General features: G+C 39.2%; 1 protein-coding gene across 1 annotated transcript; it reads right to left on the minus strand.

Moving 5' to 3' along the window:
* Window positions 1-77: 77 nt before the first annotated feature.
* On the minus strand, window positions 78-11,328 carry LOC126816198 (uncharacterized). Its single transcript, XM_050542467.2, has 2 exons — window positions 11,154-11,328; window positions 78-2,885 (listed from the first exon to the last, which is right to left on the minus strand). Exons 1-2 carry the CDS (start codon window positions 11,223-11,225, stop codon window positions 1,881-1,883), a joined length of 1,077 nt encoding a protein of 358 aa, XP_050398424.1. The 5' UTR covers window positions 11,226-11,328; the 3' UTR covers window positions 78-1,880.
* Window positions 11,329-24,050: the final 12,722 nt, after the last annotated feature.

Below are 24,050 nucleotides of genomic sequence, written 5' to 3' on the forward strand. Positions count from 1 at the left end.
TATTGAAATAAAATTAAACCATATGTTAATCCCGAAATGACCTAGTTTGTGTCAAGTGGATGTTAAACCCCATTTCTCTCTCTCTCTCTCTCTTTCGATTCCGGGCTTGTACCCAATTATCCCTTGCCATATCCAAGACTACTGACAAGTGGGAACTATGCCGGAAAATCCAGTTGAAATTTCTCGGCCAACACCTTATACTCACTGAACCACTGTGGCTTATGACTTGTGATTGTATATAAATTTTTTGTACATATGATATTTTCTTTATTTCAATCCTGTAATCTTGATGCTTTGCTTCTGTTATTTACAAAATATTCATTTTGTTTGGGTTTTTTTTAATGAGGAAAAGGTTTTACATCATTTTATTATTCCTGCAAAATAGTGCATTTTTCTTTTGTTAGTTTTCTGTGTATATTAGTTATATCTATATGTCTCACTTGTAGTGTGATTTTGTAGCACTTTTCAGTTTTTGAAATTGTTTCAATTTAGTGCATAATTAATCTTAGTGCTTGGCTTGGATGTTATTAAATTTAGATATTATTTGAATTATATTACCACAAGACCGCCATGTTGTGCGACAGCACGTGTAGAATCCCTTTACACAGGCATCTGAGACAACACCTCAGACAGTGGGAACATACGGAAGACCCATCAGTTCCGATACAGTGCGCCGACGTCTCACCAGAGAGAACATCCATTGCCGTAGATCTTATAGTGGACCGATCCTCACTCCTCGCCATCGACGTGAACGTCTACATTTTGCCCAACAACACCAGAACTGGCGACACGGGCAATGGAGAACTGTTCTGTTCACATATGAGAGTCGGTATTGCGTATCAACTGCAGATGGCAGGACCAGAATATGGCGTCGACGTGGCCAGCGTTATTCTGACCAATGTGTTATGGAACGAGACTCATGGGGGGGGGGGGGTCCAAGCAAAATGGTTTAGGGTGGAATCGACCTGAACCAGAGAGTGGGTCCTTTGGTGGTCCAAACTCTTGGTCCAGGGAGAGGAGGCGGCATCACAGCAGTCGTTAGATCGATCAAGCTCTCAGACCCCACGTCATACCACATTTTGCACGTCATCCAAACAACGTTTTAGCATGACAACGCCCGTGTTCACACCGCCAGAGTTACTCGGGACTTTCTGCAGCAGAACTGTGTCAACGTTATGCACTGGCCAGTCCTTAGTCCGGACTTAAACCCGATTGGACATCTTTGGGATGGAATTAAGAAGAGACTAAATAACGTCGTACTGAGACCAAACACGGCCGATGGATTGTGCCAGTCTTTTCTGGGGGTGTGGCGTTCATCAATCGTCTGGTCCACTCCATGTACAAACGCTGAGCTGCTGTTATCGACACTCGCGGTTGACACACCATACACTGATGTATAGACTGTGTACAGACTCTAAACATTCTCGTAATGTCTTGGGATTGTGATGAATTAATCAATAATGTGTCAACATACCGCTCACAAAAAATTGCTTTGATCCATTTAGTAAGTCGTTTTCTAGAATGATTTGATTAAAGTTCCTCTCTGATTTTGAAATCGTACTGACGCCATAGCACACTGTATGGCGTATCTCCGTCTTCATTAGCCCAGTCGGAGCAGAACAGTAGGATGTTAAACTCCATTCCATTTGATTCCATTTAGTTTTAGACACGATGGAGATGAAATTTATTATGCTACAGAAATGAACTGGGTTTTTTCAACCAGTATTAACAAATTTCATTTCCTAGAATTTTATTATCGCTAAAATAATCACATAATCAATATCTTATTGCGTTTTCGGGTCACTGACATGCTGAACCCTAGCCTCAGGTATTAATGAATTTGTACGATCACTAGAAAAAAGTTGGTGTTTGGAGAAGTGTTAGGTATTTTGTTTTGTTTTAGGTATTAATATAAGTTGACAAGCAGGTGTTGGTCTTTGAAGAAATGTTACAAGTTTTGATGTGCCGTTGTATCTGGTTATCCAGTTGGTACAATCAGTATAACCACCGCCGTAATCTACTGTCTTATAAACTTTATTTATCACCTCCAAGTTGTAGTTGTTATGATCGTGGGAGTGACTCTCCTTATTTCCTTTCTTAGTCGTTTGATGAACAGCAAGCATGGTAGCCGTACAGTCAATCACGGTCATATTTCCAGTCCGTGCAAACAGAACCAGCCAATTATCGTAAGTCGGAAGTCCAATAGCAAGCTCTGGAATCGTCTCCCAAGGGAAACTGTGGTCCGTTATAAAATAATCCTCCGCGTTTGTTGCAAAAAGTTGACCCCTTTTTGAAATACTATGAAGTTTCTGAAAGGTTGATGATTCAGCCAGGGTCACATTAAGAACATTAGTTCTTTGTCCAATAATTAACAGAGGTTCATTTTTGGGTAAAGATGGCGCAGAATTTACAGCCGTTATTGTTTTTATCAACCCATCGTCAAATAAAATATCACTATTAACATAGGCATAGAATCTCGATCTGTATTTGTGTTTAATTTGTATGTACATATATTTCAGTATGGGCACATTATAAGGTGACATATGAAGAAGAGGCAGGTATTTCCAACCGTATTCAATAGCTTGTGCAATAACAGCAGATTCATTACTAAATACAACTGGCTGGACGTGCGGCTTAAATTTTTTCCAGTTCAGAAACGTATTTGTGTGGACCGTTGTTTTATCGGGGTCCATTTTCCACGTGGTGAACAGAACCAATAATAACTCTGCAGACCTGTTCTCCTTTGGATCACTCAATATTTTTAAAGGATGTTTGTTGGATATCTTCCAGTATCGGGTATCCAACCATCCTTGTTGAATAAACAAAAGACAGCCACACACCAACAGGACTAAGTACCATACCTTATGACTGCTTACCAGGGACATCTGTAAGAATAATATATTGTTTTAAAACACAGATGTGACGTCATCCTAATAACGTACAGACAACTTGCCAATGGTACATTATCTATACTAGATGAATTATTGGACTCGCGTGACGTATTTCATTGAAAAGCACGTGCGGGATAGTGTCTGTATTTTAAGTTGTTTAATGGTCTCGAGCTGAGAGAGAGAGAGAGAAATGGGGTTTAACGTCCACTCGACACAGACTAGGTCATTTCGAGACTAACATATGGTTTAATTTTATTTCCATAATTCGCTTGCGCGTAGGGGTCTTTAGCAGTGGGAGGAAACCGGAGGACCAAGAGAAAACCCACGAGGTTGGACAGGCGACCTTACTCTTTGTCACGTACAACCGGGGATTCGAAACCACGCCAGTTGACTCAATGACAGGCTTAATGATACAGCGCGCACGTGCTAACCACTAAGCCATCCAACCCCCCCGGTCTCAACCCGTTTCGGATGCTACTCCTTTATTACTAGCATATAGATGTTGTAAACTTCGTATCCTGGGCCCTGTTTCACAAAAACTTAAATCTCCATAAAATCGTCTTAAACTAAAATTCCATCCTAACGTAAGATAGATGCGTTTCACAAAATGATTTTAAGCATTTTAGATAAAATCCTCTAAAATAATATTGTAAGTTAAAATTGTATCTTAACTTAAAATAGTGGCGTTTCACAAAACTATTTTAGGGACAATTTTAACTAAAATCAATTTTAACTTAGGATAGCCGTCACCCTCTCCTAACTTAAAATCACAACATTATCAAACATTGATTAGAGCTACGTTGTGAGATCTATTACGACATGTCGACATATAGATATATTTGGAATAATGATAATATTGCCAATGGCCCGGGTTATATAATTTAAGCATACTATCATTCACAAAAACAATTTTCATTCAATATCTTTTCATTGCATGGGAAATATAGCTGCGGCCCACCCGTTTATTTTATTGTAAGGCAATATAAGCAATTAGATGACTCCCCAAATTAAAAATCCAAGAAAAAAAAAACCCCTCAAAACCACATTAAACAAAACTCTTTGTTACAATTTTATATATTACCATGATTCAAGTATAAATTATACTATTGTCAAATAATTAATAGACCCCTAAAAAACAAATCTAAACCCACTTCATATCTAATGTCTAAAAAATATCTTTGTAGGCCTACAATTGTTTAAAATGAGAGAGAGAGAGAGAGAGAGAGAGATGGGTTAAACACATGGTTCAATTTTGTTTGAATATTTCGCTTGCGCGTAGGAGGAAACCAGAAGACCAGGAGAAAACCCGCGATTTTGGACGGGTGAATTAAATTTACTAGGCTGCGGAGAGTGTTGGCGGAAGCGCCGCCCACATCGAATGGCGCAGGCATGAGCATGCAAGGGGGTACGGGGGGCCCTCCCCCTGAAAATTTTTAAAATTAGAAGCCGGGAAACTCCATTTCGTTGGATTAGAGACAATAAAGTTATGATTGAAAGATGGTCGTTTTTTTTAGTGATAATTGTAATTTATCACTCGAAAACTGAATTATATTTTATTCATCTCAACTTCGATTTAATTATTGAATGGACATTTCGAACAACTTCATGCATGGTCAAATACGTAGGCCTATTTAGATGTATTTGTAATTTAATAATCTTTATTTTTGACACCCGTATATGGATATTTTATCAAATACAGCATACAATAAATAGGGATTTACACAACAAGCACAAAATCAACTCTGCAGACCCACGGATGGCTTGGATTCGGCTTGGATTTAAACAGGATTTCATTGATTGATTAAATTTTTAAATGGCGTCGTGAGCGGAGATTAACCGTTACGTTGACGTCATACTCCCGGATATTTTAGTTCGAGGCTAAATGATAGAGTGTACAAAGCGAGGCCTTAACAAATGGTATCTAAACTAAAGTGCAATAAACTAAACACAGATAATGACAAATTATACAATTCCTGGAGACCATGTGATGACTAAAACAGACGGACAGGTCTTCTGTCTTAATAATATCAATAAAAATATTTTTATTTGCCTGAGAATTTGCCCCCCCCCCCCCGGGCCCAATGGGCACGACGCCACTGCTGTCATGTACAACAAGGGAATCGAAACCCCGTCAGTCCTATAATACTAGATACGCCATATGCAAAGTATTTATGGTTTTGGGGTTATGATGATTTATATAGGAGCCAAGGGTATTTTATATTGGGAAAAAAATCATTTTAATTTAGTAAGATAGATAGGCATTATCCAATAAGGAGTGTGGCATTTTGGTATTTTCAAATTATTATTGAAAGGGTCCATGGGACTGACATTTTAAATCTAGGCATCGGAACATTGGTTATTTCGTGTATTAGTTTAAAAGTTATTAAAAATACTTTTAAAAATCTACAATACTTTAGTCCAGATTAATCGTTTGAGTCAGAAATATCACATGTTTGTGACATTTTCTGTTATCCAAAATACCATAAAACTACGAAATTCAAGCGATTTAGTTTATCGATACGCATTATTTCCATTGAAGCCTGCATGTAAATCAAATGCCAAGGTCGCGAAAGCGACATGCAAGTTCAAGGTCAACCAACTGATACATTTCAAAACGAATAACACGCAATACACTTGTTTATTTCATCTCTCTACGACTGTCTGACAATGTGCAGACATTGTACCAACGTATGAAACCCTACTCATTGGCATTGTAACGGGTAGTTCAACCTGGCAACAGTTTTCAGTTCCGAAGCGTGTATGCTTACACCCTAAGTGCCCTTACCGGAATTGTGCACTGCGCGAGCACAAGCAACTTTAACTAAAATCTATTAAAATTGCATTTTAAGTTACAATCGATCTTCGTGAAACGCATACAATTTAAAATTTCAGTTTGATTTTAGTTAAAATCTATTTTAGTGATTTTAGTTTAAGTTTTTGTGAAACAGGGCCCAGCTTTATATAAAAACACATTTAAGAAGAACAGTGGCTACAATGTTCTAATCAATTTAAATCGGACCCAATCGATGGACTAGAGAGTTACTTATGGGCTTGTCATGTTAATAAATGTTTAAATAATAATTTATAATACATGTGAAGCCAGACAACAGAACTATAATATGTAGATTTAGGTATTACATAATCCATGTTCAATGATACATCGCGCACGTTTTAACCATTCGGACCCCCCCCCCCAACAAAATGAAATAGGATCTTAGGTTTAATCAGACATTACAAACACGGTTAATTGATGATGTTATTATCTTACCGTGAAAATGTCGCCTCCTGATTACCATTAATTAAGATAAAGTTAACAATTTTAAAACTAGTACTCACACTATAGTGTGTACTGTACACTCTCGAGCGCGATCAGTGGGGTTAATCGTCAGTGCGTTAAAGTAGATAAAGTACAAGTACTTCTTTCTATGTTTACGGTAGATACAGAGAGAGAGAGAGATGATTTAACGTCCACTCAACACAAACTAGGCCATTTCGAGACAAAACCCACGAGGTTGGACAGGCGACCCTACTGTCACGTACAACCGGGAAATCGAAACCACGCCAGTTGACTCAATGACAGACTTTATGATACAGCGCGCACTTGCTAACCATTCAGCCACCCACCTACCTCCCCCCGGTAGATACATAAAAAAATACGTCCAGGTAAAAAGTTAACCACTCTGTTTCATTCTGACATATATTAAAGAAGCTAGGTCTCTAACTCAATATCAAGCAACGTCTTACACGTTGAAAAAAAGTGTTATTTATCAATTCAAATCAACATTGATGTTGTGATCTTACCAGGTAAAGATGGGCTGCTGATATCCAATATTTAAGACAAAAAAAACCCATCTTACCATTGGTACACGAATCGTGTACCATTGTGCGTTTCATCGCCATTTGTAACAAGTGACCAGAGAGAACGAGGCTAGACATCTTCCACATGTCAAACGGTGACGTCATATCTTATTTGGAGAGCATGCGCAATAGACTGGAATAACCAGACGCTAGAAATTGCTATTCGCTGGACATAACTGATTTGAAATTAGAGTCAAAACGGAAACAATTGAATGCAAATCAGTTTATATACAATTAGATTACATTATTATATGCATTGCGACCCATTTGGGTCAATTTCTAGGTCCCAAATATTATCGATTTAGCTCCTTTAAATGATATAAACTAGCTGTCTGTATATATCGGAAAATATCAGCACAATCGTAAAGCTGTGCTACGTTGTTTCACGGCGGAACTACGGTGGCTAAGTGGGTAAGACGCTGGCTCCCTAGCCTGGAGGTCGCGTGTTCGATCCCTGCCCGGGCAAAATTTACCCCATAACACACTGCAAGGCGTATGCCCGTCTGCATTAGCCCAGCCGGAGCAAAACAGTAGGAAGTTAAACCCCATTTACTTTCATTGTTTCATGGCAAACGACGAAAAGATAAAAGGTATGCCGACACAAACTGATTATAGCAGTACCGCGGTTAGGATAATAAACAAAAGATGCACACATCTTGCCAAAACTACAAACAGTGATAACTTGACTCAGAATAAAGGAATTTGAAAGAAATTTTCAATATATTCATTTTGCATTAATGTATCTTTAATATTTGCTTTTCAATTTAGGTTCCAAAGAATAGAGATTTAGGTCCTTTAAAACCTTCCTGTCCCGTCATAGAAGTTAATTGAACTATGTTATTTAGTTGACATTTTGATATTTGATTTAAACGTAACTGAAGTCACGGTCGCTTACATAATTAGTCTCTCTCACACAGAAAAATATTCTACGAACATTAGTCTGGATGTGTTCACACTGATCAGCAGTTAATATTGGCTAGGCCGCGACAATCACTGATAAGGATGACACAAATATTAACTTTTTTCCTCTGACAAATTAAATTCTAAAAGATTTTTTTTATGTATTACTATTAGAAAAATAAATAAAGACTTTTGACGTATTTGTAGGTGAAACTTAGTGTAAATGGGTATTAAAATGAGTAAAAGACTCCATTCCGCCTGAACCAGTAAAGTCTTATGTAAACAATGCACGAGCCATTGCGCCAATGATTGACGCCACGTGATGAGATGTTACGTGTTGAAGGTAGTCATCTTTTACAGAGATATTAGAAAACTTTCGTGATCCTCTGTGAAACAGATTGGGATGCGTTGTCAACATTTGAGAATAATAGGTCATTGGCTAGATTATCCGGTCTTTTACATTATCATAAACCATGTTTAAGGGAGGTAACTCGCCATAAAACAAGATGATGACGCACATGAAATTAATTTTAGAATGACATTTCAAATAATCCATTTGATTGCATGCGCAGTTCAATATCCAACACTCTTAATCTATTGTATTGTAAAATTTCTCTCTTTATGGGCATGGGCCATATCTATGTTGTTTTTTTTTTTAAAAATTAATTCTAATTCGTCGTCGCGATTGCGCAAGTCTTACTTGACTTGGCCAAAGATACCGGATAATCAATAACATTAAAAACCAAACTTCCGGTAACGCATGGGCAATGGACTTTACGTCCCAGACCCCCGTACGTTGAAGACTAGGATGTTCTGGGTGACCGAGACTATTACAATATGTAATATTCGAGGATTTATTTATGTGTCAGTTTGTTAGTTGGATGTTTTAGTTGTATTTCAGCCGTCTTCAATAGCCTAGTCCAAGTAGAACAGTAGGACGTTAAACCCGGTCTCTTGGAAAGGTCTTGATTTAGGTGTTTTTATAGAATCTTTATAAAGAAAACTTTACCTCAAAAATAGCTAGGTAGGCATATCAGTAAAAGAATTATGCACAGAATATCATATAATTATTTGTATTTAAAAATGTACCAAAAAAAAAAAAAAAAAAAAAAATTATTGACAGTAAAAAAAATAATACATGGTACTGAATTCAAATGAAAATCTGCGCCCGATTGGAGCTGACATTCCTTAAAACTCCATGTCATATCAAAGGTTCATACTCTATATGTTACAGTAATGGAATACATTTAGTTGAAGAGATTTGAACTTAAAGAAGCTAGTTAAACATACATTATGCAAGAGCAAAATCGGCCTATTGTAGGTCTTTCTTTAGGCCTGAAATGTTATAAAAACTATTAATTAGACATTAATTAACTTATCCAGACCATAATCAGCTCTCGATGTCAAGGCTTGCCTGCGATATTTGATGGATTACAGTCCGATTTGTTGCAAAACTTTCCTTCGTGATTAACGATTAAATGGATAATCAAGACTATTAGTTTTGTCTTATCGACTTCAGTAATGATGATCGAGGCTAAGCGGAACTTTCATCCGCTTAGTTCTCGGTTCATAGTGGATCAATTTGACTGAAATTTTCAGCAAGTTGCCTTTACATTATGTAGTTTTTAACTATTATAGTGATAACTGCCAACTCGTTATCTAATCTCCGATAATGTATCTTTAAGTCTCTAATTCAACATTTCCCATAATATTTGAATTAAAAACACGAATTAGAATTGAATATGGGTCCATTTCAATTAATATTGATGTTGTTTTATTGCCGTGGCACGATAGGATCCTAATATCGAATATTTAAGACACAGTTAATATTTTATAATAAGTACATCAGTCGTGTAGAAATGGTTCCACTACTGATGTCTTCCGCCTTACTCCAGCCACAGTAGTGGCTCGTCCTACAGTGTTCCTTTGCGCAAGTTTTTTAGTCAAATGACTACAAAAAGGTTACTGGCCTATAGCTCCCTTAATTTACACATAAACTGACCCAAAACAGTACTGTACATAGCTTAACATATAATAAATCAATTCCCATTGAAATAAAGGTGAGGCATTACCGCATAATTATATGATTTGATGAAACCCAACTCCTACGCGAAATTTCAACTGATCGTTGTCATGGCGGCTTGCGTAATACGTCATACATCGCTATGCAATTGTAGAACGCATAACCACAAAGAAACACTGTTCGGTAACTATTTTAGTGGCCCAGTCTTCACTATTTGTAATATAATTAAGCAAGGCTGACACTTGCACGATTCCGTGGCACGCATTGGCACGACTCGAGTCGTGCCAGTGCGCAAACTAGTCGTAAACTGGCGTGAAGTGTGCGTAAACCTGTCGTGACTGCGTGCCATGTCGGGACGAGAATTTTGAAATGTTCAACATTTTGGTCACTACAAAATTTAGCGACCGGGTCGTGAACTATGCGCAAACTGTTCGTGAACTCGTCAGGACGATGCGGGAGGATGCGTGCCAGTGCAGGGAGTTCAGTCAGTAAACTGTCATACTGCCCAAACTCTTGCCTTCTGGTCAACCATTCCCTGACCCACACTTTCCTTTTTGTGTCTTTCTTCGAGGTGGGGTTGCCCTTTCTTGCTCTTCTGCCTCTTCCAGCCTTTACTGCTGCTCTTGAACAATGGCTATAGCAGCTGCCAGGTATAGGCATCTTCTCCTCCCTGCAATGATTGTTTCTCTGACATTCAGCATGTTGTCTTTTCCACAGCCAATCCAAAAATGACCAGGGGTTGGGTAGGTCCCCTTTTTATATGGCGTGCCCAAGTCGGCACGACACCTTCCGAATTGCGCAAACTCGTCGTGCCAATGCGGGAAGTGCGTAAACAATGCGCAAACTATGCGTGAACTCGTCGTGCCAGTTCGTGTCAATGTGGACACTCATGGGCACGCATTCGTGAACTCGTCGTGAACTATGCGTGAACTAGTCGTGAACAGTGCGGGAGCCTCCCAGTTCGTGCCCCAAAATGGCACGACTTGCCACGACAAAATCGTGACCAAAAGTCGTGCAAGTGTCAGCCTGGCTTCACTTATTCCAATACAAACTGTAATGATATGTGTTGACAATTGTGCGTTTGGACCTATTTGAACTTGCGTAAGTAGTCTTAGACTGTATCAATTGTAACGTTAAACACACAGTTTAACGTTACAAGTATAGTAACTAATCAGTCGTGTACCGTATGGTATCGTGTGCTATTTTGTAATGAACAAATAAAAACTAATACTTAGAATAATCCATATTATTTAGTGTTGAGATACAACTAGTTGGAGAGATTTAAACCTAACCTGGATTTTCGGAAATACTGTAGATTAATTTATATAATTTAGTGGTGAAAAATACATCTATAGTTGGAGAGATTTGAACTTAAACTAGGTTTTCGGGAATTTTGTAGAATAATCCCTATATATATGTCAGTAATGAAATATAGCAAGTATGTATGCATTCCGAAAAGAAATATATAAATTTATGGTTACCTTTGTGATTCGATTTCTGTTTCTATTTTCCTTGTAGAATTTGTTTATGAGAATACCACACGTTAAACCCATATCCAGTCACCGGCTGTTCACGGGGCTAGCGGCTTACTCGCTCTGTCAAGTATGAATGGATTACGATTACTGTCCTTGTTGCACTTGTTATCGGACTAATAGGTGCATATAGTTAATTTACTTTGGTGTATGGAAGATAATCTCTAACAAAATTCTTTTCTGAATGTAGACTTACACTAGCCAAGTTAAAATAAAGATAACTTGTTGTATTCTCTCAATTTTCTTTAAGAATGGCTCCTATAGACAGCAGATCGCTGATTGGTTATCCTTAATGTGTCTAGGGTAGATTGGGAAAGTGGGGGCGGAAAAAATCATTGAAGAAAGAGGAGCATTAGGGATCATAACAATGACAGATGCTGTTGAAGTCACCGGGTTGCAACCAAATGTTTGTCACAAATGGGTTGATGAGGGACGTGTTACCGTTGGCATCGTCTTTGATAGCAGACCAGTAGATGCACCGCAGGCGTTGACTTTAGCCCAATTTGAAGCTAGTCAGAGGAAGCTTTATGATCAGTTTACTAGGAGGTCTGGTGCACAGCAGCACAGTTCGCTGTACATTGTAAAGCAATGGAAAATCTTGTTGGTGAGGTTACTTCGGTGTTAGAACGCCTTGGTTTACAGTTGCCCATGTCAGAACCAATGCCGACAACTTTCATTCCTGTACAATCTGACCCAGTTAAACAACCACATTCCAGTGAAACCGCAGACCCTGTGATCAACAACATATTCCAAAAGCAGTAAGTATGGACAATCTTTATCCGATCACTTTAGGAGTAATGTTCAGTCTTCGGTCCCTGCTGAGAGCTATCAGACTAAGATTCCTGGTTCGGATAAAAATCCAATGACTTCTACTTGTCAACAGGAAAGGCTTCCCTTTGCCCTGGCTTCCGATGCCTGGTTCTAAGCCAGGTTGTGATGAGAGGCGTTGTACCAATTCCCGATCAGTGCCACATGTTCGCACTTCATAGACAGGTTGAAGAGTTCCCGTTGCGAAATGTCCCCACATCTTCCTCTTTGTCACTTGAGGTGAAAACTAAGAGCATTTTGGATGATGACGTGTCTTCCCATGACGAGGATAATCTCAATCCGAGAAGGGGTCACAGCCCAGACCTACCAGAGATGGTAAGGTTTTCGGGGGATGATTCATTCAGTTGGTTGGTATTTCATACCCATTTTCCCAATTTGAACGTTTGGCGCACCGACAATACCGGAGCGAGAGAAAGATATTTTCTCGTATGAATTATTATCTGCACGGTATGCACGGTAGCGCCCTGGAGTACATCACCAAAATAGGTATCCGTCTCCGGTATTCATCACTAATCAAGGTGCTGCGCCATCGTTTTAATAAAACAGAAGCTCCTGTTGTCTCTAGGAGGGAACTGCAATCGGATAGACAAAAGGAGCTAGAATCTCTGAAGGATTTTGCTTAGGGGGTACATTTCCTGGTCTTGGATGGATTCTCCATGACTAATCTGGAGAACATTGATCAGATCGCAACAGAAGCCTTTCTGCGTGTTTGTAGAGAAAATGAGGCGGCTCTTCTTGCAGAGAATATGAAATGGCTGCTAACAGCCACCATAATGAAGATTTACTTATGTCAACATTATGTTTTGTCATTAAACACCCAAACCAACGAAATAAAGATTATTCCACGATTTCTACCCGAAAAGCCGACAGATGGGACTTATAGAACAAACCAAATCGCGCTACGTGGATACAGAGGGGATCTGTCCCTGCCTTCTTACTGGCAATTTCTTTTCTTTTTTTGGGTGAGGATGTCTCTCAAATATTATTTGAATTGCTGTATAAACTTGCAATATTGCCATTGTTTAGTTAGCTTTCCGCTTTAAAGGTTCTCATAATACACGTTCCAACGATTTTAAATAAAACTCGAGGCGTGACCCGACCAGGTATAAAAAAATTAAAATGTAACTTATGTTTAAAAATGTTTTTCACATCGCTTCGCCCAGCTAGCATTGTTTAGAAATAATAGATGTGCGATTTTTGTACAATTGAGTGTCAATTATACTATTAAAAAAAAGTAGGGGATATTTGATTTTGGGGGCATAATACTAAAATATGCAAATGACTACGAAAAAAGTCACTATAGAACCTAACAGAAGAAACATTTCCAGTTACATGTGACGCCCAAACGCACCAATAGCTACCGCATGGAATGCAGGTGATGCTTGGGATCATCATGGGGGTCCAACCAAAGATTTGCACGACTCTGACTTTGAATGTTACAGTCATTGTGGCATTGAATTTCAGGGTGGAAACATCAGTTTAATTGTTTTAGTGACCAGAAAACAAATTTTGATATGCGTCGGCTTACCCAAAATGAAAGGTTACGTGCCCTTGGCATGCTACAGATCGGCACAACACAGGCGGTTGTGGCGCGGACGATGAATGTTTCTCAGTCTGTCATAAGCAGGCTATGGTCCAGATACCGTGATACACAATCTGTACAGGACAGACCACGCTCAGGTCGACCAAGGGCGACAACTCAAGCCCAGGATCGATTTATCCGTACCTTGGCCTTGAGAAATCGTGTCATCATAGCAAATCAGATCAGCGCTCGTCTTCAAACAGACACTGGTGTGAGAGTGAGTGGCCAGACGATTCGGAATCGACTGCATAGGGGTCACCTTCGCGCCCGACGTCCTCGCGTGATCCCTTGTTTGAGAGATCATCACATTCAGGCAAGACGTCGTTGGTGTAGGGATCGTCAACACTGGGATAATCGACGCTGGAGCAATGTGATGTTTTCAGATGAGTCAAGGTTCACTGTTGATTTTTTGGACAGACGTAGGAGGGTGTGGCGTCGTCGAAACGAGCGCTTTCAAGACGTTAACGTCATCAGACATGATCGATTTGGGGGTGGTTCTGTTATGGTGTGGGGAGGCATCACTGTTGCTAGAAGAAGGGCTTTACATGTTGTTGCAGGGCGTGTTACAGGCCAGTACTACCGGGACAACATCTTGGCAGTCCATGTTGTGCCGTTCGCACGACGTCATGGCCGCCGTTTCATCTTCCAGGATAACAACGCAAGATGTCACAGGGCCAGGATCGTTACAGGTTACCTCCAACAACATAACATCACCACATTACCTTGGCCAGCACTGAGTCCCGACCTCTCCCCCATCGAGCATGTCTGGGACATGCTTGGACAGAGGTTACGTCAACGTCAACAACGTCCTGCCAATGTCCAAGAACTTGCTGCTGCGTTGCAACAGGAATGGGACAATCTGGACCAAAATGACCTTAGACGTCTCATTAGGAGTATGCCACGTCGGATCAATGCTTGTTTGGCAAACAGAGGAGGATTTACCCGTTACTGACTTGGTTGTGATGCTGTGGTAACTTTGCTGTTTGACCCCGGGTATCATTTTACCCTTATAATGGTCAGTCTGTGCCTTACTTCGTCTAACGATCATTTGGAATAAATCGATGAATGTGAACTTCATTTCATTTTGTCATTTGTTTCTTCGTCAGTTTCATTAGGTGACTTTAATAACACTTAAAAATCAAATATCCCCTACTTTTTTTGAATAGTATATATAAACTGTCATGGGGTACATTTAACATAAATAACCATTAAAGATACATTATGAAAGAGCTAAATCTGCCTATTGCTGGTCTTTCTTAAGGCCTGAAATTATTAATTAGACATCAATTAAAGATATATTATGGGAGATTAGATAACGAGTTGGCAGTTCTCACTATAATAGTTAAAACTATATAGTGTAAAGGCAATTTGCTGAAAAGTTCATTCAAATTGATCCACTATAAACCAAGAATTAAGCGATTGAAATTTCCGCCTAGCCTCGATCATCATTACTAAAGTCGGTACGACAAAAATCAGAGTCTCGATTATCCATTTAATCATTAAATCGTGAAGGAAAGTTATGCAGTAAATCGGATCATAATCCACTACAGATCGCAGGCTTGCGATGACATCGAGAGTTGATTAGGGTCTGGATAAATTAATTAATGTCTAATTAATAATTTAGATAACATTTCAGGCCTAAATAAAAACCCGCGATAGACAGATTTAGCTCTTGCATAATGTATGTTTAACTGATCCAGGCCATAATCAACTCTCGATGGCATCAGATATTAAACAGATTGGAAAAGTTCAGCCATATTTTCAAATTATTCAATTTACATTATCTATTCTCGAACGGGTGGTTGGATGGCTGAAATGTTAGCACGTGTGCGCTGTACCATAATGTCTGTCATTGAGTCAACGGGCGTGATTTCGATTCCCCAGTTGTACGTGACAAGGAGTAGGGTCGCTTGTTCAGCCTCGTGGGTTTTCTCCGGATCCTCCGGATTCCTCCCACTGCTAAATACCACTACGCGCAAGTGAATTATTGAAATAAAGTTTGTGTCGAGTGGACGTTAACACCCCCCCTCTCCCCCTCTCTCTCTCTCTCTCTCTTTTCGAACTATTACAGCAAGAATGGCTAGCTCTTTATCTAAATCTTGCATAATGCATCTTTAATATATAAAAACGTAATAAAAGTGTTTGCTTTACCAAGCTTCAAATAGCTAGAAGAAATTTATTTTGTTCGTTCTGCACGACTGTCATTGCAACAAATTGCCTGTTTTTTTTGGGAAAAAACACTATAAAAAGTTCACTATATATGTTTTCCTCGATTTAACAAAGCCGCGTAATACCAACCCTGGTAAGGTATATCTGAAACATATCCTTTATTTATTGTTTGTCGTGTATTTTGTACACGAGGAGCAGTCCATGTGCTGATTACTCTATTTTGCTTGACTACACTATTTTGCCTATAACGTTTTTTAGGACTTCGAATTCTGTCTTATGGTTTGGATTGTTCGTACTTGGTTTTATTTTATAAAACGGGTGGGTTGGATGGCCGAATAGTTAGCGTGCTTTACCATTAGGCCTGTGACTGAGTCAACTTGCGTGATTTCGAATCCCCGGTTGTACGCGACAAGGAGTAGGGTCGCCTGTCCAACTTTGTGGGTTTTCTCCGACTCCTCCGGTTTCGTCCCACTGCTAAAGACCCCTACGTGCAAGCGAATTATTGAAATAAAATTGAACCATGTGTTGAGTGGACGTTAAACCCCATTTCTCTCTCTCTCTCTCTCTATTATATAAAAGTATATTTTAATTGACCAAGTGTCAAAGAACTTCTAACATATCTTTATCGAAAATAGGGGATCACGTGGCTAAGTGGGTCGGGTGTTCGATCCCCGCATTGGCCGAGAAAGTTCATCCAGATTTTCCGGCGTGGTTCCCCCTTGTCAGTGATGCAGGACGGAGGGCCTGACAAGGACAGCTGTCTAGTCCTTCGGATGAGACGAAAAACCGACAGTTGGAATTCGATATAAGAGCAGGCGATAGTGCCGCTGCCCGGGCAAAATTTCCCTCATAGCACACTGTATGGCGTATGCCCGTCTTCATTAGCCAAGCATAGGAGCAGAACAGTAGGATGTTAAACCCCTTTTCATTTCATTTCATTTATCGAAAATATTGTATGCACATATGAAACTGAAGCAAAGAATGCAACAAACTCTTTTTAGAGCGTTGAATACGATGAAATGAAACATTTTAAAGCCAGCACTGTAAGATATGATGTGACATGTTTTGTTATAAAACACGGATCAATCCAATCACTAAGAAAATAACATATTTTTTTTTTACCAACTATTTAGAAAATGGAGAAAAACTAAATTTAGAGTGATCCTGTATTAGTATTTCTTTTTATTTTCAATTCGGACTAGATTTGTCAAGACATATAACTTCTGTTAATCTCACCAATTGATAAACCCCTTGTGGTCAGGAGATTAAGGTTGTTGATTGGGTGATCAAGTTTAGTTTGTTGAACATCAAGGACGCCGCCACAACGTCAAAATATAGCGAATAATTTTAATCAGATTGGTGTACAACTGGCTAAAGTATTTATAATCTATACTCTTCAAAGTAGGGATATTGAAATGCGAATACCTGTGCAGGTTGTGATATGATAAATAGTCATGGACACTTGACATGCTTTGAGAGTATATTCACAGATGAAGATCGTATCGCCCCAACAGAACCACTGAGATGCACATGCGACACGCAATAGCGCCATACACGTCGGAGGGGTTCATTGTCAAATTTTACACTTCAAGGAAGGGTTGTTAAAAACTGCCGCGTGCTGGTTTATCTATCCATGTTTGCTTTCCTATCGGTTCTTGCATAAGATTTACTGTTTAGCGTATCTTTCCTTTAGTGTGTTACGTTTAATTTGATCGAGAGACGTGTTCGTCAACGTCAACGTCAAGGACAACACTGCAAGAATTGGCCGTGGCACTGCAAGAGGAGTGGGTCAGATTGCCCCAAATCGTGATTGGACGGTTGATTACGGATTACGAGCATGCAACGACGAATTCCTGAATGTTGGAGGATTGGTGGAGCAATTACTCATTATTAAGATAAAAATCAAAAACGTCCATTTTCACTTTTGACGGTGTATCTCTTTGCGAGTGAAATAGGGCCGTCAGATAAGCCGCCCATATGAACCGTTTATGTTCATGTGTAGGCAATTGGCCTGTTATTAACATACACTGGTTACCTCTAATAAAAACAGCAGTGCATTTCCGCAGTTTTGTATTGTTTCTGAATATCCCCTACTTTTTTTGAAGAGTATATAAACTGGCTTTTATTTGTTCTTTAACGATGTTTTTTTAGATAATAAATTAGGCGAATAAAACGCAAAAGGATTTAAAGGAAAATATTAGTGTCAGTCATTATCACATATGTGATAGAACTGGTTAAAGTTGCAATTTCATATTTTTACGTTATATTTTTAAAATTTATTAAAATAAAGCCTTAAAATAGATGGTATCTTTAAACAGTCCTACCTTGTTAAAGAATAATCCTATTAATCTTACAATTCACTATTGCCAGTTGAGAAATTGGCAAAAAATATCATTTTCCTCTTCAAATTCAAACATTTGAAGATAGCTACTCCATGGTGGAGAATAGAAAACAAGGGAGGTAATTGGGAGGTAATTGTGTTATTATTTCCGGTGTAATTGAGTTTTAAGTGTGAGAATGACACCTATGATCGTATAATAGTGAGTTGACAACCCATTGAGCAAAAGACATAGAAATAATTATGTTTTGACTTTCTTAGAAAATATGAAATTGTAACTTTAAACACGTTCCAAATATTATTTTATCACAGAGATCATTGCTACGATAGATGCGTAATCAATGTTTCAACAATCGGAAGTGACGAACGCAAAAGGAAAACACGAGTTATCCCTCTATATAACTGAGTGAAGTGACGGGTGATAACAGATACATGGGAAAATTATTAGTGAGAAGAAATTCGCCCATGTATCACTCGTCACTTCACTCAGTTATGTAGAGGGATAACTCGTGTTTTCGTTCGTCACTTCCTTGATTACGCATCTATCGTAGCAATGATCTCTGTGATAAAATAATATTTGGAACGTGTTTAACCAGTTCTATCACATATGTGATAATGACTGGCACCAATATTGTCCTTTAAGCCACAGTCGGATTCGGTTTGTTACATAATTCCCATCCGTCGGCTTTTCGGGTAGAAATCATGGAATATGCTTTATTTTGTAGGTTTTGAAGTTTGATTACAAAAAACCAATGTTGACATTTTTTCTGAGTAGGTCTTCATAGTATGGGACGCCATTATTTGAGGGTAGCCATTTTGCGATAATATTCCAACTTATTTTATTATTTTCACCTTATTTATAATGTTATCGACATATCAACTGTGATTTGGCAATGTATTAATATTGGCAGGGTTCATGACTATACTTCAGATTGTTTTCCATCATTTCAGTATGATATTTCCAAGATGGCGACCATTTTTGGCGGGAAAATCGGACGATGTGCTGATTTCGATTAAGTAGTAGTGCTTGGTGTCAAAATATATGTTTTCGGGGCCACAGATTCCATTCCTGACATTTACAACCTTGTAAAATGATCACATGTTCATATACTTAGCATATTTCCAAGATGGCGATCATTTTTTGGCTGGAAAATAGGACGATGTGCTGATATTGATTAAGTAGTCGTCGTTGGTGTCAATATATATGTTTTCAAGGGCACAGAATCCATTTCGGTCAGTAACAACTGTGTAAAATGATTATTTTGCACATTTACAATATGACGGCCATTTTTGGCGGGAAGATGGAACGATGTGCGGATATTGAATAAGTAGTCGTCTATGGCACCAAGATATATTTTTGGGGGAGCAGATTCCATTTTTGCCGTTTACAACTGTGTACAATTATCACATGTTCACATATTTAGCATATTTCCAATATGGCTTTCATGTCGGGCGGGGAAATGGGACGATGTGCTGATTTTGATTACGTTGTCGCGTTTTTGTGTCAATATTTGTTTTTCGGGGGCGCAGATTCGATTTACAACTGCGTGAAATGGGGGTATGTTCACACATTCAGCATATTTTTGTTTGTGGCAGGACGTTTTCTAAACACATTACTGTAAAGGTTTCTGAATCCAATTCTGTTATGTATAAGCTTGTAGCATGTTCCTGGAAGACTGTGCCGAGTTTACCCATTAGGTATATTATCCAACAATGTAGTAGTTGAACTCCAGCGCAATAGCATTCCACATGTTCGTTCTACTTTAATCTTGGAAGTCAGTTGATAAGATAATCTATGCTATGAGGGCTTCTTAGCAAGTATTTCATTTACAGCCACGTCCCCACCACTATCATCCACGTTGCTGCCAGGCTGGAACGAAGCTCCTGGCCATATGCTTGCTACGCTGTTACGAACTTTATGTATATATAGGGAAGATACTGAGCCTCGTCCATCAGCTCCAGTCTAGCACCCAAAGAGGAAACCTCAAGAAAAGTATGAAATGTTCTTGATTGCTTGACTATTGTTTGTTTTCTGCTTTGAAAGTGAATGAGGACGGGTGAGCATGACACAGTCTCTATAGGCATGAAGAGAGAACGCCTTACGCCTGGTAGGCATGTTACTGGAGTGTGGTGAGAAAGTATCCCGGTCGGACTGGTAACCGTGAGATCATGGTGGGAACACTTTTCGCGCAGCCAGATCTTGGCAATGGGCGTAGAAAGATCTTGTAGTAAGCGCTTGGTGTGGTCCTTGCAGGCGCATGATGGGCACGTGGCGTAAGCACCACGCTGCCGCTATGCTCTTTTTGCCTTCATGCCAGGAATAGGCTTTACTTTCCCAGGAAAATCGATGATAAATAAATGCTAATAATGTGTTTAGAAAACGTTCCACCATCTTGGAAATATGCTAAATTGGTGAACATACGACCATTTTACGTAGTTGTATATCACAGAAATCGAATCTGCCTCCCCGAAAACATATATATTGTCACCAAAGACAACTACTTAATCGAAATCAGCACATCGACGGATTTTCCCGCTAAAAATGGGCGCCATCTTGGAAATATCATCATGAAACGATGGAAAACAATATGAGAAATAGTCATGAATGCCGCCAATATTAATACATTGCCAAATACAGTTAATATGTCGATAACATTATAAATAAGGTGAAAATAAAAAATAATTTGGAATATTATCGCAAAATGACTACCCTCAAATAATGGCCTCCCATACTGTGAAGACCTACTCAAAAAAAATGTCAACATTGTTTTTTGGTAATCAAACATCAAAACCTACAAAATAAAGCTTATTCCACGATTTCTACCCGAAAAGCCGACGGATTTACATTAACGATCGGACTACACCGTCTGCTTTTATTTTAACAAGACATGTGTACTTAACACAGGACGACTTGCCTCGTCAAAGACATTTATTGATAAGTGATGTGATTTCACACTCTACAGCGTCTGGTAACGGTAAGACACTCGCTCGCTGTATACCACAGTCTTCATAACAAGAGGGACTGTAATCACAATAACTTTACCTGCGCGGGGAATACGTCGTCTGCTCTATTAGCCTAGAAGTTGTTTAATTTTGTTTATCTTATTGCACCAATTTAAACTATTACAAACAATTTTATTCGGTCCTAAATAAACACGTGCTAACCATTCGGCCATCCAACCCCTCAGAAATGAAGAGAATGTTATGTTTAGAACGTATATCGACGACTCGTGTTGTTTAATCAGGATTAGTCCACCACGGCGATTATTTGAAAATGAAATGAAATGGGGTTTAACGTCCTACTGTTCTGCTCCTATACTGGGCTAATGAAGACGGGCTTACGCTATACAATGTGCTATGAGTGAAATTTTGCCAGGGCAGCGGCACTATCGCCTACTCTTATATCGAATTCCAACTGCCAAGGGATCTTTTACGTGCATTCTAATGTATACACGGGACCTCGGTTTTTCGTATCATCCGAAGGAATAGAAAGTTGTCCTTGTCAGGCCCTCCGTCCTGCATCACTTACAAGGGGAAACCACGCCGGAAAATCTGGATGAACTTTCTCGGCCAATGCAGGAATAGAACACCCGACCTCCAGACTAGCGAGCCAGCGCCTTACCCACTTAGCCACCGTGATCCTCCACGATTATTTGAAACATATGTGGTGAATCAATGATACATTAGTTAAGAGTGTGATAAACCGTTGGCCATAATTCAAAAAAAGATGATAAGAAAAGAAAATTTCAGTCAAAGAGTTTGGACTAGAAATACTAGTAGACATCAACTGTATCCGCACCGTCTACGAGAATTGCCGATCGTTTGATTGACAGACGATAACTCCACCCATATATTCTCGATTATCAAGTAACATTTTCAATGGCTCTGGTAACCTCGCTTGGAAGACCCTTCATCGGCAGTCTCCAGTAGTGACGTCAGTGACTAACGGTAAACGTTAGCTTGGTCCGCCATTTATTGATTTAAATTTAAATGGACGACAGTCTAAATTCAAGCTTCAATTGATACAGTCTAAGACTCCTTACGCAAGTTCGAATAGGTTCACACGCACAATTGTCAACACATATCATTACAGTTTGTATTGAAATAAGTAATTGTGGTAATGAGTTCTACATTTTCAAAGCGATGCATTCTTATAATGTGAAAGCCGCCATGACACAGGCCGGTTGAAATCTCGCCAAATACCGCGACGCGTTAACCCGGCCATCGCTTTCCATATAAGGCCGTGATTCTACGCTCGACCACTATTAAAGTTGATAAATAAAAGAGACACTAACACTGTTTTCATCGTCAGATATTGTTACACGAACGTTTCGAAGAGGTACCCTCTTCTTCTTCTTCTTCTTCTTCAAGGTACTATCAGAGAATATCGAAACTAACTGAGCTGTCAATGACAGGAATCACGTGTCTTTGGTCTTTGAAATCGAAACTAAACTTAGACTTTGTCCAAAATAGATGAATGTTGCAACTGTGGGAAGTCTTTCACAAGCAGCAAGCCAGCTACTAAAAAATCTTTATTTACAAGGGTTATGGGTAAGGCTAAAATAGCCAAGACCATTAAAAAGGTATTGGAAGAGGAATATTTAGTTATAAAATTAATTATCAAAAATGAATTCATTAAACCCCATTTTATTCATTCATTCATTCATTCATTTATTTTTGTCAACTTTTGACGAAAAATTCTTACCTCATCTAAACCTAATGGGATCATAATAAATGTTAAAGATTTGCCAAATCCAAACGCCCATTACATCAGATTTTTGAACAACATAGTCAATAATCAACTTAATACCCATCCTCCGCAACACGAGGTCTATTATTGTTTCGGGCATTTTTCCCACGCTAAAGTCATTAGCATATAATTATGGTCATGAAACCATATATGGAAAGTGACGTATGATCACGTGAGATGAAGTGCGCATGCTGTTTCTGACTGGACAGACATTTTAAGTTCGGTTGGCGAGAAATTTCGCCTAGCAGTTGAGTTTCATCAAATCACATACTTATGCGGTAAGGGTTCACCTTTATTTCAATGGGAATTAGTTTATTATATGTTAATTTATGTGCAGTACAGTTTTGGGTCAGTTTATGCGTAAATTAAGGGAGCTATAGGCCAGTAACCTTTTTGTAGTCATTTGACTAAAAATCTTGCGCAAAGGAACGCCGTTAGGACGAGCCACTACTGGAGTCAGGCGGAAGACATCAATAGTGGAACCATTTCTAGCTTTATCCAAGCCACCCGAGGGCCCACAAAGTTGATTTTGAGCTTGTCATGTAAATAAAGGTCTAATTAATAATTTCTATAACATTTGAAGCCTCAATAAAGACTTGCAATAGGCAGATTTAGCTCTTGCATAATGTATGTCAACAAGTGCCTTGAACTGAAATAAGGGGGGGGGGGGTGGATGGCTGAATGGTTAGCGTGCGCGCGTTGTATCATAAAGTCTATCATTGAGTCGACTGGCGTGGTTTCGAATCCTCGGTTGTACGTGACAAGGAGTAGGGTCGCCTGTCCAACCTCGTGGGTTTTCTCCAGGTCCTCCGGTTTCCTCGCACTGCTAAAGACCCCTATGCGCAAGCGAATTATAGAAATAAAATTAAACCATATGTTAGTCCCGAAATGACCTAGTTTGTGTCGAGTGGACGTTTAACTCCATTTCTCTCTCTCTGAACTGAAATAACCTAATTTCTTATAGGTGGAGTCCTATAGTTTTTAACGTTAGAAAACATGGTTCCCAGGTAACAACTTATGCTAGCCAATCACCAGCCTATGGACGGATGGCAAGAATTTCCTTTATTTTCTGCCAGCTTTTGGTGAATATTCATGATTTTGGTGCGAAAGGATCAGGAATTAGGGTGATCGCCTGCTAAAATGACGCCACTGCCTATAGATTCCCCTGACCAGGCCTAG

The sequence above is a fragment of the Patella vulgata genome, chromosome 3 (genome assembly GCF_932274485.2).
Source record: "Patella vulgata chromosome 3, xgPatVulg1.2, whole genome shotgun sequence".
NCBI lineage: Eukaryota > Metazoa > Mollusca > Gastropoda > Patellidae > Patella > Patella vulgata.

What these genes read in the sequence shown, in the direction of transcription:
- LOC126816198 (XM_050542467.2), bottom strand. Translation starts at nt 11,225, where the DNA reads ATGGGTTTAACGTGTGGTATTCTCATAAACAAATTCTACAAGGAAAAT. An exon ending in ACAGAAATCGAATCACAAAG is followed by an intron (nt 2,886 to 11,153) that starts GTAACCATAAAT and finishes TTATTCTTACAG; the next exon opens with ATGTCCCTGGTAAGCAGTCA.